Genomic DNA, 21,612 nt, shown 5'->3' on the forward strand with positions numbered 1-21,612 from the left:
TGAGATTTTATCGTACTTCATTGAAAGCTGACAAGTCAGCCTGTGATAGTTTACTGGACTCTGGCAAAAGACGTGGGACTCCGGTGTCAGAGACAAAGGACTGTATTACAGTACAGCCAACAGCATGCGTTTCATGTTTGTGTCAATTCCTCTTGCCCCATAAGTGCCACAGGGGCAATGCAGAGTGACCCAGATGGATGCTGCCCATGCAGTGTATTTGTGTCACAGCTGAAGAACCCCGAGTTTAGGTAATTGAAGTCTGGATGCTGGCAGAAGACATGAGACTCTTGGGTCAGAGACAAAGAACTGCATTATAGTGTAGCTAACAGCATGAGCTTCATGTTTGAGTCAATTCCTCTTGCTCCATAAGTCCACAGCTGTAGAACCCTGAGTTTAGGTAATCCAAATGTTTTATAAAGGGCTACAAGCAAACCTGCCCAACCTTAGCCTGGAGGGAGTCTTTATTTTTATTATACCAGACAGTAAACAAACCTGCCCTCTACTCTGGAGGGAGATAAAATCTGTCTTCCCAGGCTGTTTGCTGTACACACATCCTTGAAAAGATAGTTCAGAGCTAAAGCAGCCAGTGCCTCTGCTCATAAGACATGCAGAAGCATGCGAGACTCATGGAGAATTGTCTCCCAATGCACTGTACAGGGATTAACATTCTCACTGATGATTGTGAATCAAGAAAAAGAATTTATACCTTGTTTAAGAAGGAACGTGTGTGAAATATTCTTTCCAAATGGTTAAGTCTCTAACCCTTTGGAAAACTCGACTGTCTAGAATAGTTAGATCTCTAAGTCTTATCTACCTTGAGTAGAGAAAACAAATTATGACTTTGTGTATCTGCCCCAAATTGAAGGTCACAAAGGCAGGTCTGTGGAATTGTAGCTGTTGATTTGTCAGTGGGTGGTGTACTCAGGGTGAAAAGCAATCAACAGTTTATTTATTAGAATTGATTATGACCTTTCCTCGGGAAAGGCCAGCTGCTAATGTCATGCAATAAAGCAGTTACAGCATGGAGAAGCACTTGTGCGGTCATCAGATTTAGCCAATGTTTATTTTGCATCTCCTATGTTATCTAAATACCTAAGGTGGAAGACTATTTTTTTAACCTATCTAAAAACGGTTGAGGTCAAAGACCTTAAAATCGTTCATGAATAAGTTAATACATTGAAAATGTCTTTCTCAAAAGTTTTATGTCAGTGAAAGATGAATAAACTGAATTTTCTAATATATGTAATAGGGCTTTGATTTGAATTGTATAACTAAACACTTGGAAGAGAAAGGCCAACAGGGTTTCAAGTGTTTATTTAATCCTTACATGGTCCTCGTCTATAAATGTGTACTTAGTTGAAAAAATTTAAAGCAAATGACTGTTAACTGTTTTTTCTTTTAATTATAATGACCAGCTCTTGGTATTTCGTTTTTGCCAAGATTTATTTTTAGAATAAAATTTTGTTCTCTATCTAAAAGTTTTAAAAAAATATTATGCTTTTGAAGTAGGCCACAGTAGATTAAAATGGAATTATCATTTCACTTTTAGTCATAGTCTTAAATGTGACTTGATTATAATTTGTCGTTCTTACGAACTTTAGTTAAATTGTAATTTTGTATAAAGTTAGTAATTTTCCAAGGTTGAATTCTCTTTAAAATGTGAAAATTTATCATTCACCTACTCAACAGTATGTTAGGTGCTTAGTGTTTTTAAGAAAAGTAATAAAAAAGAATGTAAGTTTTGCCCCCTCCCGCTCTGGCCTTAAACAACACTTTTTTTTTTTTTGGTAAAATGACATATTCAGATGATAGTAGTACATAGGATTATTTACTCCAAAATCATTAAGGTGCAATTTCAGAATCATTTGCATATTCAGTGATTTTTGTCTTAGCAGAACTCTTCTTTTTCCTACTTTTATACGTGATCATCTATACCAGTTTAGTTTCCTCACGTACGAGAACAGTAAAATGTATTTTTTATCTTTATTGATTTATTTCAAAAGGAAGGCAAATGGACTCTTTGCCCTATAATATTAGTTCCTAAATATAGAGGAAAATTAAGCATTTAGTGTAATATACACATATATATTTTGTGTGTGGTTAGAACATTATGTTTTTGAAAGTTTTACCTTTTTCATATGGATAAGACAAGCTTTACAGAAAACCTGATATATGACAATTTTGATTTTACAGTACTTAAATTTAGGGAGTAGATACAACGTTACAAAATATTTTAGTTTTTCAAAATGATTGACCCTTGGAGTCTGTTAAATTTCAAGTCATATCCACCGCTTCTCAGAAACCTGCCTGTTGCAGAAAGGAAAGTCAGCTATCCCTGTGGTTATAGAATCTTCTCCATGTTTACTGCCCTAGTTAGTTGAGTGCTTTCCTACACCTAAAGCTTCCAATACTTAGGTCATTTTGGATTCCATTGTTTTGCAAAGGGGTCAAGAGCATGCTTTCTTCAAATACTGGAAGGTACGTGTACTTTTTCTTTGGTAATACAGTCAGTCCTCATTATTCGCAGATTCTATATTTGTGAATTTGCCTGCTTAATGAAGTTTGTAACCCCCAAAGCAGTCTCAGAGCACTTTCTCAGTCATTCCTTGACACGTGCAGAGCAGTGAAAAATTTAAATCAAGAAAGTTCATGTTCCCAGCTGAAGTCAAACAAGACGACTTGCTGTCTTCGTGTTTCAGCTCTCAGACTGTAAACAAGTGTCCAGTTTGTGCTCTATTTGGTGCCACGCTTTTCACATTTTTGTGCTTTTTGTTGGTGATTTTGCTGTTTAAGACAGCCCCCAAGCGCGGTGCTGAAGTGCTGTCTCGTTTTCCTAAGTGCACAAAGGCTATGTGTGCCTTACAGAGAAAATATGTGGATTGGATAAGCTTTGCTCAGGCTTGACTTATAGTGCTGTTGGCTGGGAGTTCAATGTTAGTGAATCAACAATACATGTTAAATAAGGTGTCTTTAAACAGAAACACACATAAACAAGGTTGTGTATTGATTGGCTGATGAAAATGTTGTGACGAGATACACCAGAGGCTCGCAAGAACCTAACCCTGTATTTCCCCAGGAGAAGGAGTTCAGTATTCGTTACTTCAGTGTTCGCAACCACTTTATAAACCATATCCTCTTTGAATAACCGGTATCAGTTGTAGTTACTTTTTTTTTGAGCTGATAAATATCAATCTAAAGTCAACAATCAAGTATTTTGTGAGTATGCATGTTTTGTGTTGATCGTAATGCTGGGCTTCGAGCTTTTATGTACTGTGCCTATTTTTCTCCACAGGAGCCCATCCCAGCTGGTTTACAGCTCTTCAGCTCAGAACTTTGCCATGAGGGGAGGAACCAACTTGGGAGGGAGAGCAGTTGGGCCCTTAGGGAACCTGGCATGCAGCTTTTCTTGGCTTTCCCTGACCATTTCTTGCTGAATTTCCACCTTCCATGTTCACCCTGCTGCATCCAGGGCCATAAAAAGCAGGCCCGACCTGACCTGGAGGACCAGGGAGTTCTGGTCCAGAGCAAGGGTGATGGGCTGCTTCCATTCTTGGCTCTGATGATACAGTGGCTATCTGTCAGGGACCTGGGAGCTCCATGTGATGGGGTTCCTGCGTGGATTTTGTGTTTGTTTTGTATATTTGTTTTTAAGAGGCTTTTTTTGCTTTGGATATGGATTTTTCTTCATTATCACAAACTAGCTGGTTAAGGTACCAGCCAGAACCGGCTTTTTTTAGGCAGGAAGGTTTCAAGTCCTTCCTAAGCCCTAGGCACTGTTACTTTTCAAATCCCCACCCTATATCGTATAAAATGTACTAAAATGTACCCATATCCTGTATTAAATCTGACATATATAATTATGAATAGAGTTGAGCTGCTGTTGAAATGTTATGTGTTGTAGGTATTTAGTTAAATACTAATTTTGATTTAAAAAACTTTATATTCTCGAGAAATAAGTTTTTTTCCAGGTCTCACACATTGTCCTGGGCACTGGAAAAGCTCATGGACCCTAGATACCGTGGCTGTATGCAGGACTGACGCGTCAGTGTGTCCTTAGGCAAGGGAGGAATTCAGGTTTTCCTTAGCCCTTCAGCTGCTCTTCAGTTCTGCAGACATCTATGGGGCTCTGATGTGCCTCAGGCCAGACATGTTGCTGGGTATACAAAAATAAACCACGCAGCGTTCTTTCCCTCAACGACCTTGCAGGCTAGACCCCTGAAACAAATAACTTCAATATGGTATGACAGAGGGGCCTTTAGCTGAGCCTGGGGCAGAGGAGGAGCAGACCTCAAAGATGTCTTGGAGCAGATGGCCCGGGCTGAGTTTTGAAGGATGCCTACATGGTAAGGCGGAAGAGGTGAGGGACAGAGGGAGTTTGGAGAAAAGCCAGGAGTGGAAAGTTGTGGCAGAGGCTTGGAAACAGTGTGGTATGTGTGGGAAACTATGGGCTGTAATTGCTGCTGGAGTGATACATGAAAGGTGGATCGTCATGGTGACAAATACGATCAGAGAGGCAGGGAGAGGCTGAGCATGGAAGGCCCTTTGTGCCGTCTTAGACAAGTTGAGACTCGTTGTGGGTATGTGGTCTGCTTCTGGTGCCTCTGACTGCTGAATTCTTTTTGGATTTATTTGGGATAACTAAATTTCTAACTCTCTTTGTCCTTTATAGTGTTTGATAAGTTCTGTATTGTTTGTTCTTGTTGTCTCTTTTTTCTTAAAAGAAATGGAAATAACTTAGTTTTAAAAATAACTTTGTGTTGGTGCATAACACATACATCAGAAAAATGCAAATATAAGTATACAGGGAAATAGCCTAATTTAAAAACACATAGTCGTTATTAAAACATTACACAATACTAAAAATATATAAAACATGTAACAGTCTCTTGGATTTCTACCATTCAGAGATAGCCGCGGCCATATGCAAGTCAGGATCCATATAAGGTCTAAATGTTGCATTGGTTGATATGTCTCTTTTAAGTCTCTTCTAATGTATAATCTTCCTCCCCTTCTTTATTTTTTGTGCTGTTTATTTGTTGAAGAAATCAAGTCATTTATTCAGTAGAATTTTCCACAGTCTGAACTTGGCTGATGGCCTCCTTATGGTGTCATTTAACCTGTTCTTCCACACGCCGTCATAGCCCATGAAGCAGGAGTTAGATCTGGAGGCTTGATTAATTTGTTAAGGTCGATTAGTAAATTCAGGTGTGGTTAGCCCCTCATGTATCCATTCTAAAATTTCCCATCAATATTTTACCTAATGATTTTGGCACCCCTTTATGATCATTGCCTACATTCGTTATTTCATTAGGGTTTTCAAAATGATGATTTTTAGCAACTTTTTGTTTTGAGATAATTGTAGATTCACATGCATTTGTAAGAAATAATACAGAGAGATCCTTTATGCCCTTCACCCAGTTTACCCCAGTGGTAATGTCTTGCTTGAGTATAGTCCAGTATCACAGCCAGGGAATTGATGTCGAGACAATCCATGGACCGAATTCAGATTTCACTAGTTTTACATGCACTTGTGTGTGTATGCATGCACATGTATTTAGTTCTATGCACTTGTATCACAAGTGTAGATAAATGTGGGTTAACACTGCAGTCGAGAATCAGAACATTTCCGTCACAAGGATCTCTCATGCTACCCTTTTATAGTCACAGCCACCTCCTTCCCTACCTACTCCCCAACCCTGGCAACACTAATCTTTTCTCCGTTTTCATAATTTTGTCATTACAAGACTGACATATAAATGGAATTCTACAGTGTGTAACCTTTTGAGATTGGCTTTTGAAATTCAGTTTAATTCCCTTGAGATCTATCAAGATTGTTATGTGTATCAATAGTTTGTTCCTTTTTATTACTGAGTGGTATTTCATGATATGGATATACCACAGTTTGTTTAACCATTCATGTATTGAAGGACATTTGGGTTTCTAGTTTTGGGGTATTACACATGAATATGCTAGGTTTTTGTGTGAACATAAGTTTTCATTTCTCTGCCATAAATATCCAAGGATGCAGTTGCTGGGTCATATGATAAGCACATGCTGAGTTTTGTAAGAAACTGCCATATTCTTTTCCAGAGTGGTCATACCCTTCTGCATTCCCACCAGCAATGAACGAGAGATCTAGTTTCTCTGTACCCTCACCAACATTTGGTGTTATCACTGTGTTTTATTTTAGCCATTCTGATAGGTGTGTAAATCATGATTTTTAAATTCTATCATTCTTTCAGTGCTTTTTAGCTGTAATTCTTCCATAAAGAAGAACTTTTCTTCATGCCATTTGGCAACCTTGAAATATAGTCTGTATAAGAAAGGCATAAAATATTTGATTATTTTTCTCGTTTCAATGCTCCCTACCCCCCCACCTTGTAAGCCAATTTTCAGAAAAACAAGTAAGTGCCCCATTGGCTTCCAGAGTGACCAATTGGCTTTTTAAAAAGTATCGTTATGAACTCATGGATTTTAAAAATATTTGATGTGATTATCTTCTCAGGGTAGATTATTAGAAATTACCATGTCAAAGGATAGGCAAATTTAAAATTTTGATACAGATTACCCCACCCCCCTCCAGAAAGGCTGTGCCATTTTATGTTCTTAACAATACTATATAAAAATGTTTAGTTCTCCACATCTTTGCCAACACTGGTTTGGCCAGTTTTTAATTTTTAAAAATTTTATCAATATGATGGCAAAATTGATATCTTACTGTTTCTATTTGCAGTTCTTTAGTTACTGAAGTTGATCATCTTTTCACATTATTGACTTTTTAAAAATTTGCCAATTGCCCATTAATTACCTTTACCCATGTTTCTATTAGGGAGGGTATTGGTCTTTTCTTACATTTCCATGTTGTTATACCTATCAACCTTTTCCTTGATGGTTGCTGATTTTTATTTGCTTAGAAAGGTCTTTCCTACATTAAGATTATAAAAATATATACCCATTTTTCCAGTGCCTCTCTATGATTTTGCAGTTAAATTTAAATGTTTGGTCCATATATGGTTTATTTTTATATAAAGATGAGGTAAGAATGTAGCGTTACTTTTTTCCAAATGTCTGCCCAGTTGTTCCAATCCCATTTATTAACTAAACTATCTTTTCCCCACTAACGTGAAATGCCGCTTTTATCTTGTACTAAATTCTCTAATCTTTAGTCTATTTCTGAGTTTTCTATTGTATTCCACTGCTTTTGTCAGTTTATTCCTGCTTCAGTATCACAGCTTAAATTACTCTAGTTTGATAGTCCTTTAAAATTTTTGTTATTGGATTTTGTAGATATGTGAAAATCACATAAGCTTATTCATGTATTTCTATTATACATCTGACTGTTGCTTTGTAATATATTTTAATAATTGGTGCACTAGTCTCTTTTTTCTTTTTTTATGACTTTGCTGACTAAGCTCACAAATGTATTCTTCCAGATGGATTTTAGAAATATTTGTGACAACTTCCCCAAACTACTCTTTTATATTTTGATTGGGATTTTATTCAATTTATAGATTAATTTAGGGAGAATTGATTTCTTCATGGCTTTGAGCCTTCATAATTAAGAACATAGTTTGTCATTTAATATATTTAAATCTTTTTTCAGGTCCTTGAATATTTTTTGCTAATTTATCCCTAAGTTTGTTTTTGGTTTCTCTGTCCCTTCATTTGAAGAATGCCTTTTAAACTTGATCAGATCAAACCTTCTGGGAAAATGTCACATTTATAGTCCATAATATTGGCTTTCTAAGCTGTCTCTTTAGTATGTCCGTTTCCCTAGACTAACAAGCTGTATTTCCCACAGTCCTTAAGGCAAATGAGATCATGGTTTCATTCTGATAGTAGCTATTATTGTTTAGTTACTGAGTATAAATTATAACAAATTTCTGATGAGGATGACAATACATTGTTGACCAAAATTAGACATTAATGCAAATTTGGAGTTTTAAATTGAAAACTTCGTCTATTTAAGTACAGCATTTGGGCAGCATTTTATTAAGTGAAAAAAACAAACCTACAATTATAAAAGTTTCATAATGCATGCATGTGCCAGCCTGCCCAGCCTCCTTGGTTAGGTCATTTACATGATTTATTTCACTGCACCTGGGAATCTAGTATCTTTATCTGCTCCCTACATCAGCTGTCTTTATGCCCAGACCTATTTTATCCCGAGTTGACTGTTGATAAAAGCAGCTACTATTTATTGAGATCCTACTATGTGAGATCCAACTGTGTGGTGGCTAAGAGGTACAATTGATATTTAATCTGATTTGATATTGACACATATTGATCTGTCCGGCTCTGAACTCTTTGGGAACTTGGATGGCAGTATAGGGCTTTCCAGCATGCATGGGTGTATGTGTCTGGGTGTGCTTTGGAGGACTTCTTTGTTGTTTTGGGGGCTAGGTGAGAGGAGGAAGTCATCATAATTTTAACAAACCTGTTAACACTGCTTGTAAAATACAGAAGAGTTTTATAATATTCCTTTCTCAAGAGATAGTCTTTATTAAGTACCTCAGTATATTTTAAATTGTAATTTTGTAGGTGTCTGGTGAACTGCTGCTACTTAGTGGATTCTGGGATCAGAATTTTTGGGGAGTATTGTAAACGAGATTTAATAAGAAATAGTGTAATAGCTACTATTGAAATTATCAAAAGACTTGTTAATTTAAGTTCATTAACCACTAAACAAGATTATAAGTTGAATCCTTATCTTATTTTAGAGAGAAAAAATTATTTTCAGTTTCTTAAGAACCATCCATTTAATTATAAGCAGTATGCTAATTAAAATTACAAATTATTTTATGCATTAAAACAGCTTGAACCTTTGCTTTTCATACATAATGTGCTATATATTCTCTCAAACTTAGTAAAATATTTGTGGAAGCATTCTGTGATTCAGAGAGACTTCCTAGGCCAAATTAGTTTGGCTTGTTTTTGTATATTATAAAATATTCTAGACACACTAAAAGGCATAAAGAATAATATACTATCCGTATACCTAATATTCTGCTTAAGACATAAAATGCTACCAGTATAATTAACGTGCCTGTGTACTTCTCCATAATTGCATAATCCTTCCTTTTCCTCGGAGATAACAATCCTTTCCTTTTCCTCCTTTTAAACATAAATAAAAGCTATGCTTTTTTTTTTTTGTGAGGAAGATCGGCCCTGAGCTAACATCTGCCAATCCTCCTCTTTTTGCTGAGGAAGACTGGCCGTGGGCTAACATCCATGCCCATCTTCCTCCACTTTATATAGGACGCCGCCACAGCATGGCTTGCCAAGCAGTGCGTCGATGCACGCCCCGGATCTGAACCGGCGAAACCCCGGGCCGCCACAGTGGAGTGCGCGCACTTAACCGCTTGCGCCACCAGACCGGCCCCTGAAAGCGATGCTTTTGGACTTTGTATAAATGATAGAGTACGGCTGATTCTTTTGCAACTTGCTTTTTTTTTCATTCATCATAATATTTTTGAGATTCCTCTGTGTTGGTGTGTATAGTTCTAGTCCATTCATTTTTGCTGCTTGTACTATTTATTCCATTGTATGAGTATGCCATAATTTACTTAACTGTTCTTCTTTTGATGGACATTTAGTTGTTTCTTGTTTTTGCAATTAACAAACAGTATTACTATTAATGTTCTTTTGCAGTTCTTCTTGTGCACATATGTGAGAGCTTCCCTAGGGTACCTATCTATGAGTGAGATTGCTGGATCGAAAGGTATGTGTATCTTCAGCTTTACTAAATATTGCCAAATTGTCTCCAAAAGTAGTACCCGTTTGGATGCCCACCTTCACTGGTTAAATTCTTGTTATTCTACACTCTTGCCAACCCTAGATATTGTCAGACTTTTAAATTTGTCAGTTTGATGAGTGATATATCTCATTGTTATTTTGAATTTCTCTGATTACTAGTGAAGTTGGATATCTTATGTTTATTAGTATTACAGGTATTTTTTCCTAGTACTTATTGTATATTATGGCTGAAAGTTGTATGCAAAGTTGAAAGTAGCATGAAGTAGTTACCACTAAGTAGAAATATACCATAATTGTATCTTTAAAACATTGGCAACTGCGCGGGTTTTTTGGAGGAAGTAATTTGGAGTGATTTTCCAATAGTATATTAGAGAGAGCATGGACTTTGGATTTATTTATTTACTTATTTTTTAATTTTTTGTTTATTGCAGTAACATTGGTTTATAACATTGTAAAAATTTCAGGTGTACATCATTATACTTCTGTTTCTGCATAGATTACATCATGTTCACCACCAAAATACTAATTACAACCCATCACCACACACATGTACCGAATTAGCCCTTTCACCCTCCTCCCTCCCCCCTTCCTCTCTGGTAACCAACAATCCAATCTCTGTCCCTATGTGTTTGTTTATTGTTGTTATTATCTACTACTTAATGAACGAAATCATACGGTATTTGACTTTCTCCCTCTGACTTATTTCACTTTGCATTATACCCTCAATGTCCATCCATGTTGTCACAAATGGCTGGATTTCATCGTTTCTTATCGCTGAGTAGTATTCCATTGTGTACATATACCACATCTTCTTTATCCATTCGTCCCTTGATGGGCACTTAGGTTGCTTCCAAGTCTTGGCTATTGTGAATAACGCTGCAATGAACACAGGGGTGCGTGTATCTTTATGCAATGGTGTTTTCAAGTTCTTTGGATAAATACCCAGCAGTGGAATAGCTGGATCATATGGTAGTTCTATCCTTGATTTTTTGAGGAATCTCCATACTGTTTTCCATAGTGGCTGCACCAGTTTGCACTCCCACCAGCAGTGTATGAGAGTTCCCTTCTCTCCACATCCTCTCCAACACATGTTGTTTCCTGCCTTGTTAATTATAGCCATTCTGACGGGTGTGAGGTGATATCTCATTGTAGTTTTGATTTGCATTTCCCCGATAGTTAGTGATTTTGAACATCTTTTCATGTGCCTGTTGGCCATCTGTATATCTTCTTTGGAGAAATGTCTGTTCAGGTCTTTTGCCCATTTTTTAATTGGGTTGTTAGTTTTTTTGTTGTTGAGACGCATGAGTTCTTTATATATTTTGGAGATTAAGCCCTTATCAGATGTATGGTTTGCAAATATCTTCTCCCAATTGTTAGGTTGTCTTTTCGTTTTGTTGATGGTTTCCTTTGCTGTGCAGAAGCTTTTCAGTTTGATGTAGTCCCATTTGTTCATTTTTTGTATTGTTTCTTTTGCCCGGTCAGACATGGTGTTTGAAAAGATGTTGCTAAGACCGATGTCAAAGAGCGTACTGCCTATGTTTTCTTCTAGAAGTTTCACAGTTTCAGGTCTTACATTCAAGTCTTTAATCCATTTGGAGTTAATTTTTGTGTATGGTGTAAGGTAAGGGTCTACTTTCATTTTTTTGCATGTGGCTATCCAGTTTTCCCAACACCATTTGTTGAAGAGATTTTCTTTTCTCCATTGTATGTTCTTGGCTCCTTTGTCAAAGATTAGCTGTCCATAGATGTGTGGGTTTATTTCTGGGCTTTCGATTCTATTCCATTGATCTGTGTGTCTGTTTTTGTGCCAGTACCATGCTGTTTTGGTTACTATAGCTTTGTAGTATATTTTGAAATCAGGGAGTGTGATACCTCCAGCTTTGTTCTTTTTTCTCAGGATTCCTTTAGCTATTCGAGGTCTTTTGTTGTTCCATATAAATTTTAGGATTCTTTGTTCTATTTCTGTGAAAAATGTTGTTGGAACTTGGATAGGGATTGCATTGAATCTATAGATGGCTTTAGGACGTATGGACATCTTATCTATGTTAATTCTTCCAGTCCAAGAGCACGGAATATCTTTCCATTTCTTTGTGTCTTCTTCAATTTCTTTCAGAAATGTTTTATAGTTTTCGGTGTACAGATCTTTCACCTCTTTGGTTAAGTTTATTCCTAGGTATTTTATTCTTTTTGTTTCAATTGTAAATGGGATGGTATTCTTAATTTCTCTTTCTGCTACTTCGTTGTTAGTGTACAGAAATGCAACTGATTTTGTATCCTGCAACTTTACCATATTCGTTTATTACTTCTAAAAGTTTTCTGGTGGATTCTTTAGGGTTTTCTATATATAAAATCATGTCATCTGCAAATAGTGACAGTTTCAATTTTTCTTTTCCAATTTGGATCCCTTTTATTTCTTTCTCTTGCCTGATTGCTCTGGCTAGGACTTCCAGTACTATGTTAAATAGGAGTGGTGACAGTGGGCATCCTTGTCTGGTTCCTGTTCTTAGAGCGATAGCTTTCAGTTTTTCACCATTGAGGATGATATTAGCTGTGGGTTTGTCATATATGGTCTTTATTATGTTGAGGTACTTTCCTTCTATACCCATTTTATTCAGAGTTTTTATCATAAATGTGTGCTGTATCTTGTCAGATGCTTTCTCTGCATCTATTGAGATGATCATGTGATTTTTATTCTTCATTTTATTAATGTGGTGTATTACGTTGATTGATTTGCAAATGTTAAACCATCCCTGCATACCTGGAATGAATCCCACTTGATCATGGTGTATAATCTTTTTAACGTATTGTTGTATGCGATTTGCTAGTATTTTGTTGAGGATTTTTGCATCGATGTTCATCAGTGATATTGGCCTGTAATTTTCTTTTTTTTTTGTGTTGTCCTTGTCTGATTTTGGTATCAGGGTAATGTCAGCTTCGTAGAATGAGTTAGGGAGCTTCCCTCCCCCCTCAATTTTTGAGAAGGATAGGTATTAAGTCTTCTTTGAATGTTTGGTAGAATTCACCAGGGAAGCCGTCTGGTCCTGGACTTTTATTTTTGGGGAGGTTTTTGATTACTGTTTCGATCTCCTTACTGGTGATTGGTCTATTCAAATTCTCTACTTCTTCTTGATCCAGTTTTGGAAGGTTGTATGATTCTAAGAATTTATGCATTTCTTCCAGAATGTCGAATTGGTTGGCATATAGCTTTTCATAGTATTCTCTTATAATCTTTTGTATTTCTGAGGTGTCTGTTGTAACTTCTCCTCTTTCATTTCTGATTTTACTTATTTGTGCCTTCTCTCTTTTTTTCTTGGTGAGTCTAGCTAAAGGTTTGTCAATTTTGTTGATCTTTTCAAAGAACCAGCTCTTGGTTTTATTAGTTTTTTCTATTGTTTTTTTGGTCTCTATTTCATTTATTTCTGCTCTGATTTTTATGATTTCCCTTCTTCTGCTGATTTTGGGCTTCGTTTGTTCTTCTTTTTCCAGTTCCTTTAGGTGCATTGTTAGATTGTTTATTTGAGATTTTTCTTGTTTGTTGAGATAGGCCTGTATCGCTATAAACTTCCCTCTTAGAACCGCTTTTGCTGTATCCCATAAATTCTGGCATGTCGTATTTTCATTTTCATTTGTCTCCAGGTATTTTTTGATTTCTTCTTTGATTTCTTCATTAACCCAGTTGTTGTTCAGTAGCATTTTGTTTAATCTCCACGTATTTGTGGCTTTTCTGATTTTCTTCCTATAGTTGATTTCTAGTTTCATACCGTTGTGGTCAGAAAAGATGCTTGGTATTATTTCAGTCTTTTTAAATTTATGGAGACTTGTTTTGTGGCCTAATATGTAATCAGTCCTGGAGAATGTTCCATGTGCATTTGAAAAGAACGTGTATTCTTCGGTTTTTGGATGGAATGCTCTGTATATATCTACTAGGTCCATCTGGTCTAAAGTGTCATTTAAGGCCAATGTTTCCTTATTAATCTTCTGTTTGGATGATCTATCCATTGGTGTAAGTGGAGTGTTAAAATCCCCTACTATTATTGTGTTACTGTCTATTTCTGTTTTTATATCTGTTAATAATTGCTTTATATATTTAGGTGCACCTGCATTGGGTGCATAGATATTTACAAGTGTTATATCCTCTTGTTGGATTGTTCCCTTGATCATTATGTAATGCCCTTCTTTGTCTCTCTTTACAGTTTTTGTTTTAAAGTCTATTTTGTCTGATATGAGTACTGCTACCCCAGCTTTCTTTTTGTTGCCATTTGTGTGGAGTATCTTTTTCCATCCCTTCACTCTCAGTTTGTGAGTGTCTTGAGGTCTGAAGTGTGTCTCTTATATGCAGCATATATATGGGTCTTGTTTTTTTATCCAGTCAGCCACCCTATGCCTTTTAATTGGAGCATTTATGGACTTTGGATTTAAATTGATGCTTAAATCCTGACTCCATTGTCTGTCAGCTTTAACCTTGGGCAGTTTGTATAATCTCTCTCAGTCTGTTTCCTCATCCTTAAAATGAACATAATACCTCATGGTTTGGTGATAGAATTAACCGAGATAAACATCAACACCTGGCACATAAGATTAGTACATAGTTAGGATGAAATAAACATACACAAATTAAACAATAGTATGAAAGATGAATAATACATTGGCATATAATTAAATCAGTCCTGAAATCTGGCAGCATTTGTGAGATTGCAGTTCGACCTGTTGATAGTTGACTCTAATATAAACATACTTCATCTCAGGGCCAGGTGAGGAGACCACTGACCTCGCAAATCCAAAGCGGTCAGGTGTATGCCATGTGTCTGTGTTTGGCAATCCTGCTTCTCCTTATGCCCGCCCCCGCCCCCCATGTCACCTGTGTTCATCTTTTGTGCCCTGTCAGTTTTCTGCCGGTCAGAACATCAGTGACTGACAAAGCTGTCCGAGATCACAGTGGATAGGTGGAAGTGACCTTGGGACCCTTGTGGAAGCCCCAGTATCGGGCCTGGGTTTGGGGACTCGGTCAGTAACCATACAGTATGGGAGAGATGGGCTGGATGCCAGAGAGCTGGTGGCATAAATGCAGGCTTGTAGATAATCCTGAGTTAATGTTATTTAGCCTGTTCTCATCTCCCTTGCCACAGGAGTTTCTTCACATGGCTTCTGAAGAAGTGACCGTTACAGTTCGCCTCATTCGTTCCTTTGAGCATCGCAATTTCAAACCTGTAGTTTATCACGGAGTTAATTTGGATCAAACTGTAAAGGAATTTATAGTATTTCTAAAGCAAGGTATGAGACGTCTTAGTCATTTTGTTTTATTAGTATTTTGAAAAAACAGTTGACTATTACGTTGTTAGTAATTTTTTAAAAATACTTTGAAAGATAGGGCTGGCCCTGTGGCTTAGCGGTTAAGTGTGCGCGCTCTGCTGCTGGCGGCCGGGGTTCGGATCCCGGGCGAGCACCGACACACCGCTTCTCTGGCCATGCTGAGGCTGCGTCCCACATACAGCAACTAGAAGGATGTGCAACTACGACATACAACTATCTACTGGGGCTTTGGGGGAAAAATAAATAAATAAATAAATAAAATCTTAAAAAAAAAAAAAATACTTTGAAAGATAGTAATCTAGATTTTAAGCCTGATGCTAGGCTAGTTCCTGTTCTGGTCCTTGGCATCAGCAGAAGTGTCTCCCCAAGGCTCATTTAGCAACGTGTGTGCTCTCATCAGGGATCGTTGCCATCGTGTTTGGCTTCTCCTTTTTTTTTCTTTTTTAATTAAAAAATTTTAAGGTCTGGGTTTGCTTGTAACAGGCCTAGGTATTTCGAGGTTGATTAATAAGGGAGTGTAGCGTAGCTAGTTGTGTTACCGGCCGAGCACACAGAGGGCCTCATGGGGAGCATGACAGGAAGGTGGCAGGCCTCTGTCTGTACAGCCAGGAAATCATGAGAGCTGCTGGTCGTTGCGGTCACAGAAATGACAACCAGACTAACTGGCGATAGTTTATCATTTCAAGCTTAAAAAACAATAGGCATGAAGTTAGTCTTCGTTTTAATAAGTCCTTGATGAGTTTCTAACCTCTGTTTTTTGTTTTTAAACTGGATAGATTTGACATGTAACATTGTGTAAATTTAAGGTGTACATCGGGTTACTTTGATACATTTATATGTATTTTATTTGTAATATGGTTGCCGTTGTAAGGATATTTATTGCTTTACATACTTATAGTATGGACAACATTAGGACAAGATTATTGTCCATGTTCACTAAACTGTGTATTAAATATCTATGGCTATTTTAGTCTTAGTTACAAGTGTGTACCCTTAAATACCATCAGTCTTATCCCTCCAACCCCCTTAACCTCTGTTTTTAATTATTGACGTGTTCCAATCATCAACATTTGATAAAACGTAGAATAAGCTTTTATTATTTTAATTGAAGTGTAATTTATGTGTGGTATAATGTATAGATCTTAGTGTACAGTTACATGAATTTTGACAAATTTATCACTTTTTAGCCAATTTAATTTTTTTTATACTGACATAATTTCAGACACAGAAAAGTTGCAGAAACAAGACAAAGAATTCCTAGATACTCTTCACACAGATTCCCAAAATGTCACCATTTTGTTACATTTGTTTTTTTTAAGTGTTCTCACTCTTTTTCTTTGGTGTTTTTTTGTTTTGTTTATTTATTTATTTATTTGTTTATTTTGTGAGGAAGATGAGCCCTGAGCTAACATCTTTTTGCTGAGGAACACTGGCCCTGGGCTAACATCTGTGCCCATCTTCCTCCACTTTTTTTATATGGGACGCAGCCACAGCATGGCCTGACAAGCTGTGCCTTGGTGCGTGCATTTAACCACTACGCCACGGGCCGGCCCTGTTACATTTGTTTTATTCCCTCCTCCACTCTCCCTGTCTCTCCTTTTCTTCCCCCTTTCCTCTCAACTTTTCCTTACCCCTGCCCCCCATTTTTTTCTTTCCGAACCATTTAGAAGTATGTTACTGATATGATGATTCTCCTTTACCTCTGAATATTTCAGTGTGTGTTCCCTAAAAATAAGGAATTCTCTTATATAAATCACAGTACAATGATGAAAATCAGGAACTTCACATTGAAACAATACTGTTATCTAATTCATAGACTTTATTGAGATTTTAATTGTCCCAATGAGGTCTTTTGTGACAAAAGAAAATCCAAGGTCACATGTTATGTTCTTTCTTGAACCTGAAATTAATTTCTTCAATCAGGAGTCTTTTATTGTATTTCATCACATTGGCAATTTTGAATAGTGCAGGCTAGTTATTTTGTAGAATGCCCCTCCATTGGGTTTTTCTCACCATTAGATTTAGGTTATGCCTTTTGGCAGAGCAATCATAGACCTGATGCTAACGTCTCAGTGCATCCCACCAGGAGGCACGTGCTGTCGACTAGCCCCGTTACTGGCTATGGTAACACTGATGAGTTGGTTAAGGGGATGTCTGCCAGGTTTCTCCACTGTAAATTTTAATTGTAATTGAAAAGTAACTTGTAGGGGTATATATTGAGACTATGTGAATATCTTGTTACTTCTCAAACTTTCATCCACTGGTTTAGCATTGTTGGATGTTCTTGCCTGAATCAATTATGATGATTGGCAAATGGCGATTTTCCTTATTCCATCATTCCTTTTACATATGTTAGTTGTTTTTCTACAATAAAGAATTTATTTAATTATTTAATTAAATTATTTAGTCATTTGTTTATATCACTGCGGACTCATGGATTCTTATTTATTCAAAGGATTATATTTCTTTACAATCATTATTTATTTTGATGCTCCAGTTATCCCCATTTTGGCTAGTTGTAGCCCCTTCAGTCTAGCTTGTGTCCTTTTAACACATCCCCATCATTCTTTGAGCACCCCCTTACTTTTTGGTACAGCAAGATGTTCCAGACTTTTCCTTGCCCCAGGCCTGGGATCACCCATTTCTCTGAGGAGCTCTGATTCCCTTACTAGAGAGTCGTACTGGGAAACCAAGATTTTGGTTTATAGATGTGCAATGTAAGTGTGTATAGCTAGCTTTTTAAAATGTAGTGAATTCTTGACATTTTACTTCCTGATTGGCTTTGTAAATTTTCTAAACTCTTCTCCCTCACTTTTTTTTTTCCTCTAATTTTGGGTAGTTTTACTGCTCAGTATTACCTGAGTAAGGAGTAAGTGAGGTATATAGACCTATAGAGAAGACAGACTAGTCAGTCTCCTTGGTGGTGACTATAAAAGATTTTATAAGAACATAATTATTCCTTACAGTAACTATAGGCTTACATACAGAGTATATATTTTTATTGCTGTGTTCTTAACTGTTAGGGGCAGATTGAGAGTTGGTACTAAGATATTGCCAATTACAGTGTCCTGCTTTTGAAAGTATGTCACCAAAAGCATATTCAAGTTTGGAAATAAAAACAAATCCCTACATATTTTATTTTAAAATTTTTATGTGTATTATGAGTTACAGTGTGTCTTAGTGTAGATACAGTAAGTGCCGTGATGTCCTTGGTACAGTGCAGAATAGGTTCTTCCTGAAGTCCTTGAGGATCAGATGTAATCTTTGAGCAGCTAAGGTGGCAGGGGAAGATGTATTGTCCCCTCCCCACCGTGAGTCCCTTTCTCCCTGGGTCCCCTGGACTGCCCTCCCCATGAGAGCAGTGTTATGGGTCACAGCCAGATGCTCAGCCCTGCCTATTCACATCCTTCACCTGTGTTAGTAATAATATAGCTACTACTCGTTTCCGTTGTGCATGTGGGAAATGTGTTCCAGTGACTAAAAGGTGAACTTTTGGGGTACAGACTTTTTTGAGTTGTGGGCTCTGTGCCCAAGCCTATCTTTGTCATCTGATTTGAGATACTGTGGAACTCTGGAAAGTTGGTGAATGAAGGTGAATTCGTATTTACCTTTTGTGAATTGTGTACATAGCAAAGACCAAATAGTTTATTACTGAGGAATTTTTGAAGTAATACTAATAATAGTGAACATTACTATGGGTACTGTGCTAAGAACTTTAACTAGATAATCTCATTTCATTCTCACAGCATCCCTCTAAATTAGGAACTGTTATTATCCCCGTTTTACATGTGAAGAAATTAAGGAACAGAGAAGTTAAGTAACTTGCCTGAGCTGACTTGGCTGAATTTTGCACACAGATAGAAATGGTCATTGTGGTGAATGATCTTTGGGGGTTATTTTAGATGCCTTCTTGCCTGTCTGTTCTTCTCTTATCATAGTCACTTTTTGCCACCCGTAGCTTAACCTAGTCACCTGCCATAATTGTTTGTATTTTTCCCTCAGCCAAGAAATTTGATTAATTTGGTTAAATTTGATTCATTCTCCATTGAGAATCACTGTACCACAACATCATGCCATTAAAACCTAAAGTTGTACAAATATAATAAATATAAACTCATATTTATAAATATAAATATAATAAATATATGATTATATATAAATATGATAAATAAAATAAATGAAATAAACCTATTGTTAACATATGAGGAACGGGTGTTAATCAAATATTCTGATCACAGAGGTACCATATATGTATTACCTTATATAGATGACTAATTTTTTAGATTCAGACTAGTATACAAACCAATTATCTAGATAATAGAAGACATTTTAATTATTCTTTGATTTGGAAGCATTTTGATACTTTGTAATACTTCAGATCTTGCTTCTGAATGTAAAATCATTTCACCTATGAAAAAGAAGAAAGCTGTGGAAGTTTTTTCCAACCTTCCAATTCAGAATTCCTTCTTTATACTCTGTTACTTCTGGTTATATGTGTGTTTGTAAAGCAATCTATTCTATTGGGTGAATACTAGAATAGTTAGAAAGATTTTCTTTATATCTTTTTTATCTTTATATGTTTCTTTATATTTAATGCTCCCCTTCACAATTTCCCCTATTGTTAGCATCTTACATTACTGTGCTACATTTGTTGCAATTAATGAATCAATATTGATGCATTGTAACTAGAGGCCATAGTTTATTCAGATTTCCTTAGTTTTTACCTAATGTCTTTTTTCTGTTCCAGGATCCCTTCTAGGATGCCACATTATGTTTAGTTGTCATGTCTCCTTAGGCTCCTGTGGGCTGTGACAATTTCTCAGATTTTCCCTGTTTGATAACTTTGATAGTTTTGAGGAGTATTGGTCAGGCCTATTGTAGGATGCTCCTCTATTGGAATTTGCCTGATGCTTTTCTCTTGATTGGACTGGGGTGATGGGTTTTTGAGAGGAAGATCACAAAGATAAAGTGATACTCTTTTTGTGTGTGTGTATGAGGAAGATTAGCCCTGAGCTAATATCCCTTGCCAATCCTCCTCTTTTTGCTGAGGAAGATTGGCCCTGGGCTAACATCTGTGCCCATCTTCCTCTACTTTATATGGGGCACGGCCTGCCACAGCGTGGCTTGATAAGCGGTGCATTGGTCCGCGCCCAGGATCCGAACCTGCGGACCCCGGGCTGCCAAAGCGGAGCACGAGAACTTAACCACTACGCCACTGGGCCAGCCCTGATTGAGTGTCACTTTTATTACATCATATCAAGGGTACATACTTTCTACATGATTTATGATTGTTGATGTAGACCTTAATCACTTGGTTGAAGTAGTGTTAGGTCTCTCCACTGTAAAGTTACTCTTTTTTTTTTTGTTGATGTCATAATAGTTTATAAAACTGTGAAATTTTAGTTGTACATTATTGCTTGTCAGTCACCATATAAATGTGTTCCTTCACCCCTTGTGCCCACTCCCCAACCCCCTTCCCCCTGGTAACCACCAAACTGTTCTCTCTGTCTGTTTGTTAGTTTATCTTCCACTTATGAGTGAGATCATACGGTGTTTCTTTTTCTCTCTCTGGCTTATTTCACTTAACATAATACCCTCCAGGTCTGTCCATGTTGTTGCAAATGGGATGATTTTGTCTTATTTTTATGGCTGAGTAGTATTCCATTGTATATATATACCACATCTTCTTTATCCAATCATCAGTCGAGGGACATTTGGGATGCTTCCACTTCTAGGCTGTAGCAAATAATGCTGCAATGAACATAGGGGTGCATAGGCCTCTTTGGATTGTTGATTTCAGGTTCTTTGGATAAATACCCCGTAGTGGGATAGCTGGATCATAAGGTATTTCTGTTTTTAATTTTTTGAGGTATCTGCATACTGTTTTCCATAGAGGCTGCATTAGTTTGCATTCCCACCAGCAGTGAATTAGGGTTCCCATTTCTCCACAACCTCTCCAACATTTGTTACTTTTTGCTTTGGTGATTATAGCCATTCTCATGGGTGTAAGGTGATATCTTAGTGTAGTTTTGATTTGCATTTCCCTGATGATTAGTGATGTTGAACATCTTTTCATGTGCCTATTGGCCATCTGTATCTCTTCCTTGGAAAAATGTCTGTTTATATCCTCTGCCCATTTTTTGATCAGGTTGTTTGTTTTTTTGTTGTTCACTTTTGTGAGTTCTTTATATATTATGGAGGTTGACCCCTTATAGGATATATGATTTGCAAATATTTTCTCCCAGCTGGTGGGTTGTCTTTTCATTTTGATCCTGGTTTCATTTGCCTTGCAGAAGCTCTTTAGTCTGAAGAAGTCCCACTTGTTTATTTTTTCTTTTGTTTCCCTTGTCCGAGTAGACGTGGAATTTGAAAAGATCCCTCTGTGACTAATGTCAAAGAGTGTACTGCCTATATTTTCTTCCAGGGGTTTTATAGTTTCAGGTCTTACCTTCAAGTCTTTGATCCATTTTGAGTTAATTTTTGTATGTGGTGAAAGATAATGGTCTACTTTCATTCTTTTGCACGTGGCTGTCCAGTTTTCCCAGC

At 37.0% G+C, this 21,612-nt stretch overlaps 1 protein-coding gene across 1 annotated transcript in view; it reads left to right on the forward strand.

Moving 5' to 3' along the window:
• C10H2orf76 (chromosome 10 C2orf76 homolog) overlaps positions 1-21,612 on the forward strand; it is a 75,786-nt gene that overhangs the window by 9,900 nt on the left and 44,274 nt on the right. Inside the window, exons 2-3 of the mRNA XM_058548826.1 lie at positions 9,652-9,721; positions 14,883-15,027. Of these exons, the coding sequence (XP_058404809.1) occupies positions 14,895-15,027 (133 nt within the window). The 5' untranslated portion in view covers positions 9,652-9,721; positions 14,883-14,894. The remainder of the gene's footprint in view (positions 1-9,651; positions 9,722-14,882; positions 15,028-21,612) is intronic.

The sequence above is a fragment of the Diceros bicornis genome, chromosome 10 (assembly GCF_020826845.1).
Source record: "Diceros bicornis minor isolate mBicDic1 chromosome 10, mDicBic1.mat.cur, whole genome shotgun sequence".
NCBI classification, from domain to species: domain Eukaryota; kingdom Metazoa; phylum Chordata; class Mammalia; order Perissodactyla; family Rhinocerotidae; genus Diceros; species Diceros bicornis.